The sequence below is a fragment of the Tinamus guttatus genome, unplaced genomic scaffold (assembly GCF_059628265.1).
Source record: "Tinamus guttatus ecotype Peru unplaced genomic scaffold, ASM5962826v1 Tinamus_guttatus_pri_ptg000602l, whole genome shotgun sequence".
Classification (NCBI taxonomy): domain Eukaryota; kingdom Metazoa; phylum Chordata; class Aves; order Tinamiformes; family Tinamidae; genus Tinamus; species Tinamus guttatus.
The window spans coordinates 565652-580781 of record NW_028289136.1 but is presented as its reverse complement, the minus strand read 5'-3'; the positions used below and the strand labels follow the sequence as shown (position 1 = coordinate 580781).

Here is a 15130-nt window from a genome sequence, read left to right as displayed (position 1 = left end):
TCCATCTTGTTTCTCAAGTCCATCTAGATAGAAACTTTTAATTTCGGTTATGTATTAAAGCTTAGTCTCAGTACATCTCGATATGGCAATGCAGGCTGCAAATGTCAAATCAGCTCCCTGATTTATGTAGGTAAATGTACTGTAGGGTTCTAAAGGGCCTAGGCCCATATAACAACTAAATCTTCTGGAAGTCACACCTGTATTTTAACTGGCAGCATAATTAGGTCCCATATGGTTAATGAAATGTAACATGGCAGTATTTTGTAGGCTGAGATTTGTCACACGGAGGTGTTGGATGTAACACCCACTCTACCAACTGTTCAAGAGGAGAAAAAAACAAAATCAGTGAAAAGCTTATATGTAGGAGAGAAATAGGAATCAGTTTTCAAGTTCTCAGTTTTCTAGACTTCTGGTGTCCACTGTATGCCTGCCTTCCTATGAAAAGCTTGTCAATCAATGTACCTTTTCTTGTTAATATTTCAGAGAAAAAAAATATCTAATACTTTCTCTATGTGCAGTCCACAAACCTGTGTTGTTGGTAACAGAACATGTACACAAAATCCATGGGCTTCTCTGGCCTGTATTACTGGTAGCTAAATGTCCCTTACTCTCCAGGCACTGACTCACACAAAACTCCCATCAAATATTTAAAATGTGAGTGTCTGCAGGAAATGATTCAAAGACATCAATGTGTGCCAGTCCTCATCCTAAAAAAATGTTGGACCATTGCAAAATCATTTAGAAGCCCCACCAGCAGCTGGTTGGAGGCAGGTCCATGGCATGCTGAGGAAGGGGCTACAGGCATGCCCAGAGTAACTGTGGTCAAGCTGGTTGTCCTGAGACGCTAGCAGAGGTCCCCAAATCAGCAGTGTCATTTTTCATGATGCGCTTAGTGCACTGACTAGCTCAAGCAAAGCACCTCCGTGGTACATGCTGGTGCCACGAGGTGTCTGAGCAGTCTCTCCATCACACAGCATTGGCTGTGCCCTCCTGCTTCAACAGGGCAACATAGGTAGTCCAGGAGAGCACAGAATGGGGTCTCACACTTCTAGGTCTACCATCCCAAATTCCCTGCTCCTGTAGACACAGGATTGTCCTTCTTCCCATACCAATATCTTCAGGCAAAAAAAGAAAATCTAGTGCTTTACAGTCTAAGTTGTCGCTAAAATTGTCTCCCACTCATTGATCAGAGTTGTTGAACTGATCTCAAATAAAAGACAATACTATGTCTTCAATCTGCAGAGACAGAAACTAACCAAAGGTAACAGTCCTCCCCTACAGCTTGGCTTAGCGTGATACACACTCCATTTACATGGCCTGAGAGACTTCATCATTCACCCAGCAGTGTAGTACATGACCTGTAGAAGACAGTGCATGACTCAGAGGCTTCCCGGCACCTTGCCTCCTGGGTCAGCACCATTTATATATCACTCCTCCCAGCGTGGTGCTTAAAGTCACAGTCTAGCCCTGCCTGAAGAGCTTGTGAACGTCTCACAGAATTTGTCTGTATAAACTGTTCATTGAAAACACATGAATAATGCATAGAGCTGTGATAAAGTCAGCTTGAGAGTAGAAGAAGAAAAGGACTATGTTAGCCTGGATGATTCAGTTCTGGTTAATAGGCAAAAGGCCAGAGAAAGAGGAAGGAGGAGGAAGGTCGCAGAACTGAAGAGTCTATTGAAAGGGAATCGAAGAAAAAAAGAGAAACTGGTAAATCGACAGGCCAAATTACTTTCACTTTTTCAAAAAAACTGTGTACCAATATGTTGTCATGACTGCAAAGCATACACTCTTTGGCTGAATCTTCTGTAGTTTTCCAGAAGGACATATATTCCCAGCCTATCTTGCTCGTTGAACAAGTCAAATTGTTGTACAAAATCCACATATGGCTGAGATCTTTGAATGCATGCTCTACCAGATTTGAGTTAGGTAGGCATGCTTACATGTATGTTTTATATATGCATAAATGGCTCTACAGTAGGGCATTCTAGATTCTACTATTAGCAATGAAAATCAGTTCTACACACTATTTTTATCTGACTGAGCAAAACCTCCAGGACCATATCTAGTAAGACATAAAACATCTACATTTCCCTTTGATTTCAGAAAGCATGGAGGTGCCGAGAAAGAAGTATCTAAATACCTCTGTACAGTGAGCTTTCAAGGGAGAGATCCTAGTCAGAGATAAGAAAGTTTGATCCAACATCAGCATTTAGATAGACCCCTAAATTTGAATTAAGCTATTGTAGTTTCCCTTTAGGGAAGGAAATACATCAGACTAAATTGCTTATGTTTTGTATATGGATGAAAGTGAGCAAGATAACTTCTCCATATCTCACAGCACCGTTAGAAGTAAGACCGAGAAACCCGTTCTATATATTTTATTATGTTTGGAAATATACAAGCAGATAAATATGATATTGAACAAATATTATACACTTATTCTTCTCATTTTGGGAGCATTTCTTAGTCTTTTTAAAAGCTTCTGTTGAAGTGAACAGGTTTTGAATCACATATTTTCACGTGGTGAAGAATCAAAGATGAAAGAACTTCATGCCCATCAACTACAACTGGAACTTCTGTTCTCCTCCAAAAAGCAAATGAGCAAAACCTACATCATTTTACTTATTTTGCTTCCTGGATCATTACTTTCTTCCCAGAACTGCAAAGCCAGCACAGAAATAAGAAAAGAGCTGATCTACACTGCTTCTCCTTCATCAACAGAAGGCATAAGATCCCTTTCCAAACTTCTTTCTTTCACTTCATTTCTGTGCCTAGATACACTTTTATTTAGAATGCATCTATGTTGCCTGTTCAGGGAAGCAATAAGTCATCTCCAATACTTCCTTGTGACCATGGAAACATCCACAGGAGTGTGGATGTCAGCATGTTCCATGTTTTCTAGACTTGCTTACAGACAGACCAGGGTTGAGACAAGTCTGGATGTGACATAGTTTGATGTTCTTTCAGTACAACAGGTATTTAAACCAATTACTTATTCTAGAGTAATTGAGGACAAACTTTGGTATGAAAATTATTAAAAACTTGAAGGTGAAACAGGCAAGAAATTCCACTTGTCTTTCCCTTTCAAGACTTTGCTTGAAACTGAAAAATATGCTGTTTTTCACTAAGTGACAGATTTGCAAATTCAACATCTGTGATACTCAGGTCATTGAGACAAAACAAATATAGAACTGCTGAAGACTACATTTAGCTAGTATCACATTTTTAAATAGTATCTGAACTTTAAAAAAAAAGAACTCTAGAAAGCATCTGAACTAAGTAAGGATTCTCCAGGTGAATTAACTGTAAAAAAATGTGCAATAATAAATAGCCTCCATTCGGGTAGTCATTTTGGTTGATAATCATGATCACATAAAATGTAAATTTTACACATTTATAAATCAGTTCATTCTTATTCATGTAATTATCCACATTAAATCATTCAGACAGATAGGACAGATATGGGGCAGATAGAAGGTCAAGATGAAGCCTATCCACCATTATCTTTGCAGATGGAAAAAGACAGAAAAAATAGCAGGAAGAGGGAAAAAAAAAAAAAAAACAGAAATGGTAAATAAGAAATCCAGAAGGGTATATGAGTTATTACAGTTATCTGGAAGCAGATAGACAAAAAAGGAAAAGTTGTGTTACAATACATATTTATGGACCACAAATTATTGATTAGTTAGTACAATTAGCACCACAGCTTGCATGCCAATTTATGGGGAAAAAAAATCTGCCTGACAGCAAGTTGAAGAAGTGAAGGATTAGAAGTCCCCTAAAAGGAGAATAGATTCCTGTGATGTCAGCTCAGGAAAAAAGTGAACATATTTGCTGATTCTGCAATTCTGAATCAGTTTGTCTGTCTGTCTGTCTGTCTATCTATCTATCTATCTATCTTAATGGTGCTTCTGAGAGAAGAAGCTATAACAGAAGATTAAGCTACACAAGGACTAGGAAAGACAGAGTTGTTGCTTCCTGTTCAGCCCAGGCTGTTAGTTAACAAATACAATGAGCTGTCAGCTGGATCTTGTGAAATAGCATGAAGTTGCTCTGGGCACTGAGATAAAGTCATCCCCTAATTTACCTTCAACTTGCCTCTAAATTGGATCTTATACTTCATGGGCCCTGGCTCAGCTCATTATCTGTACACACGGTAGCTCCAGTTCTTCATGGCTTAGCAGCATGCTATCACACTTCTCAACTAGTAGGTACCCTCTGAGAATCCCCTCGTTAAAAACAGAGAAGGAAAGATATAGAAGCTGGACCGATGCAAGAGCATATGCTGCATGTGCTAAGTGAGAGTTCCTATAGCTGGGCACTGAATGCCCACAGTGATGCCAACTCCAGGCTCCAAGCGATGTCGCATAGGTGATGACTCAGCTGCCTGAAGCTTCCTGCTCACAGCGCTCTCCAAAACAGCAGGAGCACGGACAGCTGGCTCACCTGCTGAACTGTGCTGTTCATAGGAATTTGTGGCATTTAAGTAATTTCCTAGATGTCAAACAGATTTATCTCCTACAATTTTTCACCCTTCTCCTAGGGACACTTCTGCTCATTGTTTTAGGGAGCTGTTCCTCCTTGTTCCTCCAGCATCTTATAGGAAGTTATTAGAGTTCCATCTCTGGCAGAATAAGGAAAAACAAATTCAAGTCTAGAAGGGGGGAGGCATTTTAATGAGAAACTTTTGATTAGATCATAACAGATAATTTAAGAACAAATAATTTTCCTTGTCTAGGTTAGGTTTGGGCCATGGGATTCATTTGGTGAGCTGATTTACCAGCCTCCCTAACTATGATCTTTCCAGTTTGTCCAGCATTCACATATGGCACTCCCAGCAGTATCCATTCCAGATACAATGGACCTATATAATGCTATGTAATAATACAGAGACTTCACATACCCACACGTGTATACCACCTTCTGCATGTGCATAGCGGCTTACACATATACCATCTGCATCATGCATCTAGTTGGTTATAAATGATGTCAAACTATTCCAGAGAAATCAAATGGTAAGTCAGGGGAAAACTTCACTGTGTGTTTTTGCCTTTCTTTTTTTTACCATATTCAGAGTGACAACCATTTTAGGTTAGAAACAAGGGTGTGAAAGGGATTTTCTCTATTCTATTGCAACACTAGATTTTAATTGTTGTGCTAATAGCCTTCCCAGTCACTTAATGTATATATATGCACCTATTATATAATGTGATGCATTACAGAATGCCATGTCTTTGCATCATGAGGAGTCTGCAATCAGTTTTTAGCAAGACGGATGCAATGTTATTCCCTGTCCAATGGTTTCTAAATTAAATTAAAGCCAAGTCTCTAATTTTTGGTTCACCTCCAAGATCACTGTCTCCTGCATGATTTGAATATCAGCTAGCCAGCACTGCCTTGGAGGAGGCTGAAAAGTTTAAAAAGATCCAGCACAAGCCTTTTGCCTCTCTCAGCTCTCAGATAAATCAAAAGTTATCTCTTGCAAACAATATCTATCCATCTCCTTACCTATAACTCCAATTTTGAAGTAACACTAATCCAACTCCAGCACTATTGAACGATCAGTGATAGTATTTGATGCATAAATACACTGTCAAGTGCACGTTCCATTTACTTGTTTATGCAGCGAATTAAATTCTGGTGTTGTGTAAAGTCTTTCCATACCTGAGGACTTAAACAAGCTCTCTGTAAAACTGTGTTGTCATCTCAGTTTCTCCAGCGATGTCGAATAGACATTTTCCTGTCTCTCGCTCTCCCCTCTATTTCCTGTCTCCCATTACAACAGAGCCCTAATTTATCCCGAAACCTCTATAGCAGAATCCATATCAAGGGATAGGCAATAACGTTTGGTTTGTAAATATACTGAAGTGACTTCAGTACATGCAACCTTCAAATTTGGGGGAGAAAAATGAGATTCAGAGATCTGTGGTCTAAACTTCCTGCGACTAGTTAATATGCATTACAGAGAAAATCTGTGTTTTCAAAAAAAAGAAAGAGTAATAGAACAGATGTAAAAATATCAGAAATGAGTAGAAATAATGACTAACTGGGGCCTGGTTTGTCTATCCCTTCTTAAATACTGGATTCATGTGATAGCTTTCATCCAAAAATATTTATGTAGAGGATTGGTGGCATAGAAGACATGCCCAAATAAATCACCGAGGGGAAAATCCTCCAAGTTTTCATTGAGGAAAATGTCTGTGACCAAAACTGTGGAAGAAATCTAACAATTGTCAAATATATATATATATAGACACTTTTTTAAATGATGAGTTTGCATTTTGCTTTATTAACAATTTCAATATAACCACAACACCAGCAAACTATTTTGACTGACTTCTGACTCTTATCAGAGCTTCATTTTGCTAAAAATAGTGGTGTCATTTTGGCTTTTCATTTTGACTTGGACTGGAAAAATATTTCAGAAATATTGTATTTTTATTGTACAGAATGTCTATTTTCTGAGCAGGTCTGCTCCATGCATTCATTTGTTCTCAGAGACAAAAGATCAATGGAAGATATAGGGAAGTGAACCAATGCCTCTCCCTGTGATGTATCTGACAGCATGTATTAGGGACCCTACCTGTTATGAAAATGATTTGACCAAGTAGGCCCTGTTGAGCATAACTTTGTCTCTTGGAAGGTTTCCAAAGCACTTACTTTGTGAAAGTTCATGAGCTCTATATTCAAAGCGACTTGGTAGATCCCTGCCTGACTGGAGGGGACACCCTGGCTATGGCAACGAGAGAACTGTGCCATTTCCAGTCTTACAGCAAAAGATAAATTTCAGGATAAGCTAGAGAATGTTGAACTCCTGCTGTTCGCTCTCAATGAAAGCAAGTTTTGTGACACCATTACTTTCACTGAGGAGCAGTACAACCTGAGTGCGAGGGAAAAAAACCAAAACATTTAGCCCTTAAGCAAATGCAAAATGATATTCTGAACAGATGCTTGCTTTTTTTTTCTTTTTTCTTTTTTTCCTAAATCCACCTTCTATCATTGTCAAATTCAGAGCAATAAGTATCTTGAACCATCTTGCCTTTGCTGAGTCATGGTATTTCTCCCAGTAATCTTCACCCTCATTACACTCCAGAGCATACACTTCACTGGGTGTTTTTATGTCGAGATATTTTACAGTGGTCACGTCTGGCCTGGCCAATCTGTCAGCAGTGCTAAAGGTCTGTCCAGTTAGTCGGTCAGCTCAAAAGAAAGGAAGCTGTAACTTTATGCCACTTCACTTTCCTATCTCAGTTTCCCAGAGGAATGATAGCATTTGCTCATTTTTCATAATTGTGAAATTATGTGGTGCTAGAAGAATATATATTGTGGTGCTAGAATAAATATTTGTAATTTGCCACTATAAACCCATTAAAAAAAATCAAAAAACAAGCATGCCTAAAAAAAATCATTAAATTAACATATAATAAAACAGAGTAGGAAACATTTCCCATATTTTCTTTTAGGTAATGGGAGGTATGCTTTTCTTATTTTTGCTAAAAGATTAAATGCCATTGGGAAAATAACAAATTGTGATCATCCTGATCTCAATATTTGTTTTAAACAAATACTTGCAAAAGTATTGAAAAACACAACATAAAAGTAATTTCAAAAATTAATAAACAAGTAATTCTTTTGGTGAAACGATGAAAGGAAATTAGTTAAAAACAATATTGTCCAGTTTTCAGATTATCCTTTTTCCAGAGAGAGGTTTATGTGAAAAAAAAATGTTTAATTGAGAATGAAAACATGTTCATGGAATACTAATAACCGCTCTTAGTTCATCACTTCTAAGACTTTTTTTCCTACAGACAAAGCACAAAAACAATACCTCAGTTTAAAAAATCCAGGGAATCTAATCCTCAAACATTATTTTCTGTTCTAGAAAACAAACACTATTACCGAATATGCCATTGCTTGAAACTAAAGGAAAAAAAACTGTAATTTGAAAGAAAATTTCCATAGCATCATATAAGCACAGTTTGTTCCAAGCAGCAGGTTTAAGGTCAAATTGTTGCTGTTCTTTTGTTGATTCCTTCATCCTTTTCTCATAGAGTATGACTAAGTTTCATTTTGCTCTTCATTTGGTAGCAAGGAATGCTGGCAAAAATAGTCTTGTAACCAGGCACATCTGAACAAATATGAAAGGAAATATGAAATAACTCTTATCTACAGAGAGAGAGAGAAAGAAAAAAAAAAACTTATCTGGATTCTCTGCTACTCAGCTATGCTTGACTGGGCATGTCCTCAGGAAATGAAGATGAATCACCTCTTTATATGCACTTATGATAAATTTAAATGGAGCAAAGTGGTATTAAGCAGCAAGGGCCTAATGATGAGTTTTATCTGATGCTTACCTGCAGAGATCTCTAAAGAAAGTGCTAAGAGATTTCTTTCTTAAAGCTGTGTTCAAAAGTATGCCACACCTTTAAGGGTGAAATTTATCCCTCGCCACCCCCAATAAATGTGTGTTTTCTGTTGTGTTTCCCCTTTATTGCACCTCCTTTTTTCAGCATACACCACCTCTTCACTCTATTCAGAGTGGCTAAATAAATGGTTAAATGGTTCTCAAAGTTGAAAAAAAAAAGTTGCTTTTTGAAATTATTAATTCACTTGGCTCCCCCCGCCAAAAAAAAAAAAAAAAAGACAGATTGTCAGAGACTAACCTTGTTTCTGAGTAGAATGGCCGGATCCAAATATCACCTTGGTCAACAGGGGAGTGTTAAATTCAAGTGGACTTTCAATGAAACCTTGAATAGAAAGGCTAAGAGATGAGAAAACTATATATTTTCCTGATCTTGTGAGAAGACTAGGGAATGCTTTCAGATGTGAAATGGGATAAAGAGACAGTGCTTTGTCTTTGGTGGTAGCCAGCCAACTTCTTCCCAGTTTTCTCAATCATTTCTGATCTCCCACGGTGCCAAGCAGTGAAACAAGAGAAAGTTGAGGCAAAACTCCAAAAGTGCTTCAACTGCATAGCCTGGACCGTAAATGTTTGGACTAAAAAGGACCTAATATGCTCTGAGAAATGGGGGAACTATGCCTGGGGGCTAATCATTGCCAGACTCCTATGACTCAGAAAAATGTTCTACACCATTAATAGGAAAGTGATTGGAGAAGAGGGATCTCTTGCTGGGGAGGGCCCAATAGGACCTTGATCCCAGAACCCATACCTCTGGAGAAGACCGGTGAAGAAGGTTTATTTTAAAGACAGATGAGTTCAGAGTGTAACTACACAAATTGCAAAGAGTTGGAAAATCAGGGAAGATGCTGAGAGCAGCAGCCATTCCTCTGTGTGTCATCCCAGACAAAGCCAAGGATGGGGAGTTACTATCTAGAACTTGCAAAGCTTTCTGGTTGGCATGTGAAATATATTACACTAAGTGGAAATGACATTTCTTGGTGAGAAATCTCCTTCATCTGTTGCTCATGTTTCCTGTTAAACAGATTGCAGAAAATTCCTCCCTTAAATTACAAGAGTTTCACTGACAGCAATTTTGCTACCTTTCCATTCTTAGGGAAAAAGCTGCTTTGAAGGGTTACTTGCACACCTAGGTAAAGCATTAAAGTTAAATGTCAAAATAAGAAAGATCATGACAACCTGTCAATTTTTGTGTGTGAAGGTCTTGAATCAGTATTTAATAACAAAGCAACCCAAAATATTAATGCGCTAAAAACACAGAAGATTTGTAAGTACCAGAAGGAAGATCCAAACAGGAAAGCATTAAAGATATTCACTTACTCCAGGCTTCTCTTATGCTAGACCAAAAAGAGCCCTAAAACTACCAAAATAATGAAATAAACACTTAGCTTTCTCTCTCGCTTTTTATCTCCAAGCCTAGCTTTAAAAGAGAGGATCCTTCTTCTGCTTGGAAATCCTTTCCAAGGACCAGAGATTGTATATCAAAAGAGTACTGCTAATACACAGACATTACCTGAAGATACCAGATGTAGATGGTCAGAATTACTACAGGCCTTTATCTTAAGTATATAAAAATACAAGGAGCAGAGTTCAATGTGTTTTTGTTTTGTTTTCATATTTTTAGTTAATATGTATGTAGACCACGAAATGAATGGGCAGTATTCAGAGTGTTTACAAGTAAGCAGATATTTTGCTGAGATGATAATGGCTATAAAAAAAAAAGAAAAAAAAAGTCAAAACTAAGCAGAGGGATCATTTTTAGCCCTCCTTCCATCTAGAGAAGGTAATTAGATAGTATCCTATAACAACAGAATAATAATTCTTTTGCTTGTTTTTCTGCATTCTCTCACCTTAGTACACACCTAAGAATTGGTTGTTTGTTTTCTTTTCTAATTGTTTTTTTTTAAAAAAAAAAAAAAAACTTTTGTGTTCCTGGTAGGGGCAGCATCTGCCATAATATTTGGAAACTTTCCAGAACAACAGATATTATCATGCTTTTGGATAAACACCTTGACCAGGTTGTATTTATCTCATTATAAAGACCATCTGTTCTATTCTTAGACAACATTTGCATTATATTATTTAACTAGAGAACACACACATCATCTTGACTGGACAATGAAAATAGATGATAGGCTCATGAGATCTCCAAAACACAAGTTCAATGTTTTTTTCACTGAAATCCAAAGTCATAATGTTGTAAATCTGATAGCAATAATATGAGGTCCTGTGTATTAACTTCAAGTGTAATCCATCCCATCCGTGACAATAGTAAGCACACTAGATATATCATTCATCAATTACTCTTCTTTGATGTTCAACTTCTCCATCATCTACTACATTTGCCTTACCCATAGCAGATATTTCCACCTTTAATCCTTGTGTTCCTGGTCCCTTCTTTCCAATACACATTTCAAAGTTCCTCTGCCATAAGATTAACATACCATATGTTACCATCTGCTCCAAGTAGAGCATCCACAGGGAGTGGCAAAAGTATTTGGGCAGATTCAGACTTTGATTTAAGCTTGACCATTTTTACATTGACTGCAAAACCATCTCCTCACAGAAAGCAGAGAGGAAAATGCTTTTCAAAGCACAAGTTAGAGAAGTCATAAAAAAATAGTCAAGACATATGTGGTACATCAGTAGCATCATTTTTAACCATGATGCTATTCATATATAAATTTGTGTAGGAAAGGCTGCCCACAAGCCATGCCAAAGGCATTGGTTAGCACTACCTGATATGAAGTAGGGTGATTTATACACTGTTACATTAAACTGCTAATATATTCATGCATCCACATATAAGAAGCTACAGCTATTTACAAACCTTCATTATCAAGATGGGAAGAAGTATTTTCAAAAATCTGCATGTAGGTTCTAACAAGACTCGGGATTGGTTTTGATTTTTTTTTTAATATTGCAGAACAAGTTCTCTACATATCTGTAGGAGGAAAGAGATCTCTACATACTTGCATTGGATCAGCATCCTCTCGAAAACAGCTTTGAATAGTATGAAGTCTGCCAGGGAAGCATACTCAGTGTGTGGGAAGAACAATCTGCTTTCTATTGGTTGCAATAAAGCCAGTAGCATCTGCTGTTCAGCAACACCTTCACCACTACTCAATTGCCTAGGAACATTTCTCATTTCCCAAAATGGTTTTCAGAGCCTCCTATTCATAGTTTATCTATTTGAATAGAAGTGACTGGATGAGATTCTAAAATTCACTACAGAACTTAATTCAAGGAGACTTATTAAATAGTACTGCCATTAGACAAGGAACTAGAGAATCTTCCTCTTAAGTTGATATGAGCTTCTAATCACTTATAGCAACATGAACCGATTAAACACTGTTAATACAAGGAATAATGAAATCAGATAAACTTCCACTGCACTTCTCTTTAATCATATACTCTTCTCACTACTGTGTAAAACTTTGATCTCTATCTCAGCTTAATGAAAAGTAGAAAGGTATATAGCACATAACTTTGATTTTTCTGGATACCAGAGGAAGAATAGGTACATGAAGAAGATTCATGGAGACTCTCTCTGACCACTCCCAAAACCGAGGGCCAGATGGGAGAAGTGGTTACAATGTTTCACAGGGTTCTTATAGGAAGGACAGAGATAATACTGTTCTCAGATAACTGGGGCAATTATATTCAAATATTAGCCAGAACCACAGGTCTCCCAGCATTTAGGTCTCTGTGGCCCAGATGTTAAACAAGAAAACACTCTGTTTCAGCCATTTTCAAAACACAGTTTGGATCTCCTCTGCTTCGCACTAGAAAGGCCAGATCTTTCTTACCAAGGAAGTTTGGCTTTCTAAGCCAAGGAAGTTCAAAGGCATTCTTAGTTGAAAAAAAAAAAAAAGTCTCTTACCTTCAGTATGCACAGCAGAAACATAGGTCCAGTTATAGCGCTTGACAATGTCCACCATAGCCCGTGCTTGCTGTGCATCAGATGGCACAACTCTCATAAAATACTTGAACAGGGTTTTGTCACTTAGGTCCATGCTTGTGGCAGAATACGCAATCTGAGGTATATTAAAAAGCTGCAACAAGTTCTGGACCTGGATAGCAACTGAGCTAGAGCCGGGTCCAATGACACCAACAATGGGTTTCTTGGAGTGGAAAGATGATGAAGATCCATCCACACATCGCACCATCCCTTCCTCTTCTTCTGAGGAAATAAGAGAGTCTCTTATAAACTCAATGCTCTGCTCCAGAGCCACAGCAGAATGCCAGCAGGAGTCCCTTATTTCACATCCTAGTGTTATATTTGGCAACAACGTGGGGTCCAAATTAATTCTGTCAAGGGTATGCAGCATTGCCTCCACCCTCTGAATGCCATATTGCTCTCTTACCTCTCCACATTTCCTCTCGTGAACCTTGTCAACAGTTGGTTGATGGTGGACAGAGAATAGGGCTCCAATGATAATATCACCAGGCATGTGTGCAACCACCCTTCTTTCATTGGACTGTGCAGAAACCAAAAGCCTGAAGTTCCCAGTGACATCTTCCTTCAATAACAGGATTGCAAGGAACAGCAAAAGGACCATTTTAGGAAATGATTTAAGCTGGTAGAGACACCATGATGGAAAAAAAAAAAAAAAACCCAAAAAACGAAGATCTGGTAAAAAGCAGTTATCAAATCTTTTGGGTGAAAGGAGCAGAAAGCTGATAGTTAACCAGGACTTTGCACATATTCTCTAAGGAATCATCATCATCTCCCAGTGGACAGTTACGCAGAGCTGCACATGTGATCATAATCCTCATAACCTTCAAAAAATGAATAAATAAGAGAAAGAGCTTTAAAAGGAGTTGTAAAATCAGCTGTTTTAAATTTACATCTATTTCTAGTGCTTTCAATGATTGTAATACAGTGCCCTGCATTCGTCTGCTTCAATCATTTTTCAAACAGGAGAATTTTGTTGAAATTCAATGCTTCACACTCTTACACTTGTACTTCTGCTGCTATAAATCAATGTCATTCATTTAGACACTGTTGTATGAAATTATTTAGGGAAATGTTTTAAAAAGCCCAAACAAAACAAAAGCAGACAGGTATCTAATTACAGAGGAGAATGATGTTGCCGTTTCTAATGCATGTCTTTGAAAATAACTCCAATTACTTTCAGACTCAGTCTATACCATGAATATATACATCACACCAGTATAATGTAGGCCAAGCTGTGTTGCCAATTACACAGTGAAAACCCTAGGAAACTGCTGTTGATAAGTAGAGCTGTTCTTGAAATATTTTAAGGAATGTAGAATCCAGTCTTTCAAATCTTCCTCAAACTTCAGTTTTTGTTTTGTAAGATGCAGCATGAAACAGAGAAATTAACTTCAAAGAAATTAGATTTTCAGTCCTAACTTATTTTAATTAATATTTGCATTTGTGTAAAATGGTGAATGCTTCAGTAATGAAGCAATGGATTTGTCCCACTTCAGAAATATCATAGTAGTGGAATCTCTTTCATCTCTTCCTATTCTTAAATCAAAAATCACCACTGTTTCAATAAATCCTGTTGCTGTAGACAGGTATATAGGCTTTGCTGGTAGAAAGAAAACAACACAGACACTACAGAGACGTGCTGTGCCTAAAATCTAAAATATTTGATCTGCTGTTTAAGGAGTCTGAAATGCAATATGCACTTGGCTTTGTTACTGATGAAAGATGTAAAAAAATAACAAAAAAAAAAAAAAAAAAAAAAACAGCTGTTCTGGGTTGCTGGATTCTTGGTTTCTGGTTAACAGAACGAGAAAATGCCCTGTACCTAGAAATGGATTGCAGCAGGCTGATTATGGTTTCAAGCATGTTGTTTGAACAGTAGTTTCTACAGGTCTTAATCCTTGGGTACATTAAAGTATCATTCATTGCTCCTGCCAACAGATTCACTGACAGTACAGAAAGTTAGACACACACTTAAATTTAAGATGTTGCCAATGTACCACATGCCCACTTTCGTTATTGACAAAATGGTAAAACTCTGGGCCAGAGCCTGATCTCGGTATTACTGACATAAATCCCTCGTTGTAATAAAAAATAAATAAAAATAGGAATTTCCATACAAACCAGACCCAGCAGTCTCTTTTTACATGGCTTTGATGCCAAAGACCTCTCTGACAATTCTGAGACACCACAAAGTGATAGACGCTCAAACAGGATCAAAATCAAGTAGGAGTTTAGTGTTAAGCTCACCAATCACAACTATATCATTCAAGATGGTACCACAGTGAAAACAAAGTTCTTAGTTTGAAGATGAGATACTCAAACCTAAAATTTTCTACTTGAGGATAGCCTTTTTTATTGTTTTATCGTGACACTTATAAATTAGAGAAAATGTTTACAGAGAGGAAAGCTCATGTAGGAACTTCAGTGAGTAATTCTAAATGAATATCCGAAAAGTGAAAACATTGACAGAAATAGTTCCTGTAAAATTAATTGCTTCATGTAATATTAATTTCAAATAGAAATTTATAGAAATTAGAATGATAATAGAAAGTATCAATAATGAAACAGCTCAGAGAACTGTAGAACACTCTTAACATTTTATAGCCTATGAAGACTTAAATTATCAATACTGCAATCCTTTGACCCTACACAATAAGGGAATTCAATTCAGATTGACTAGTTCTAAATTACAAAAAATCATTGCTGCTTATGTCTTCCAACTGCTTTTCCTGTGACTCTGAAGGTAG

The 15130-nt window shown here is 37.4% G+C and overlaps 1 protein-coding gene across 3 annotated transcripts in view; it reads right to left on the bottom strand.

The window, feature by feature from the left end:
- GRM5 (glutamate metabotropic receptor 5) overlaps positions 1-15130 on the bottom strand; it is a 247742-nt gene that overhangs the window by 226580 nt on the left and 6032 nt on the right. For 2 of the 3 annotated variants that reach the window (XM_088534954.1, XM_088534955.1), the window contains exon 1: positions 12306-13208. In XM_088534954.1, the coding sequence (XP_088391080.1) occupies positions 12306-12984 (679 nt within the window). In that variant the 5' untranslated portion in view covers positions 12985-13208. Of the gene's footprint in view, positions 1-12305; positions 13209-15130 lie in introns of those variants that run through there. The other variant, XM_088534953.1, reaches the window with a different exon arrangement.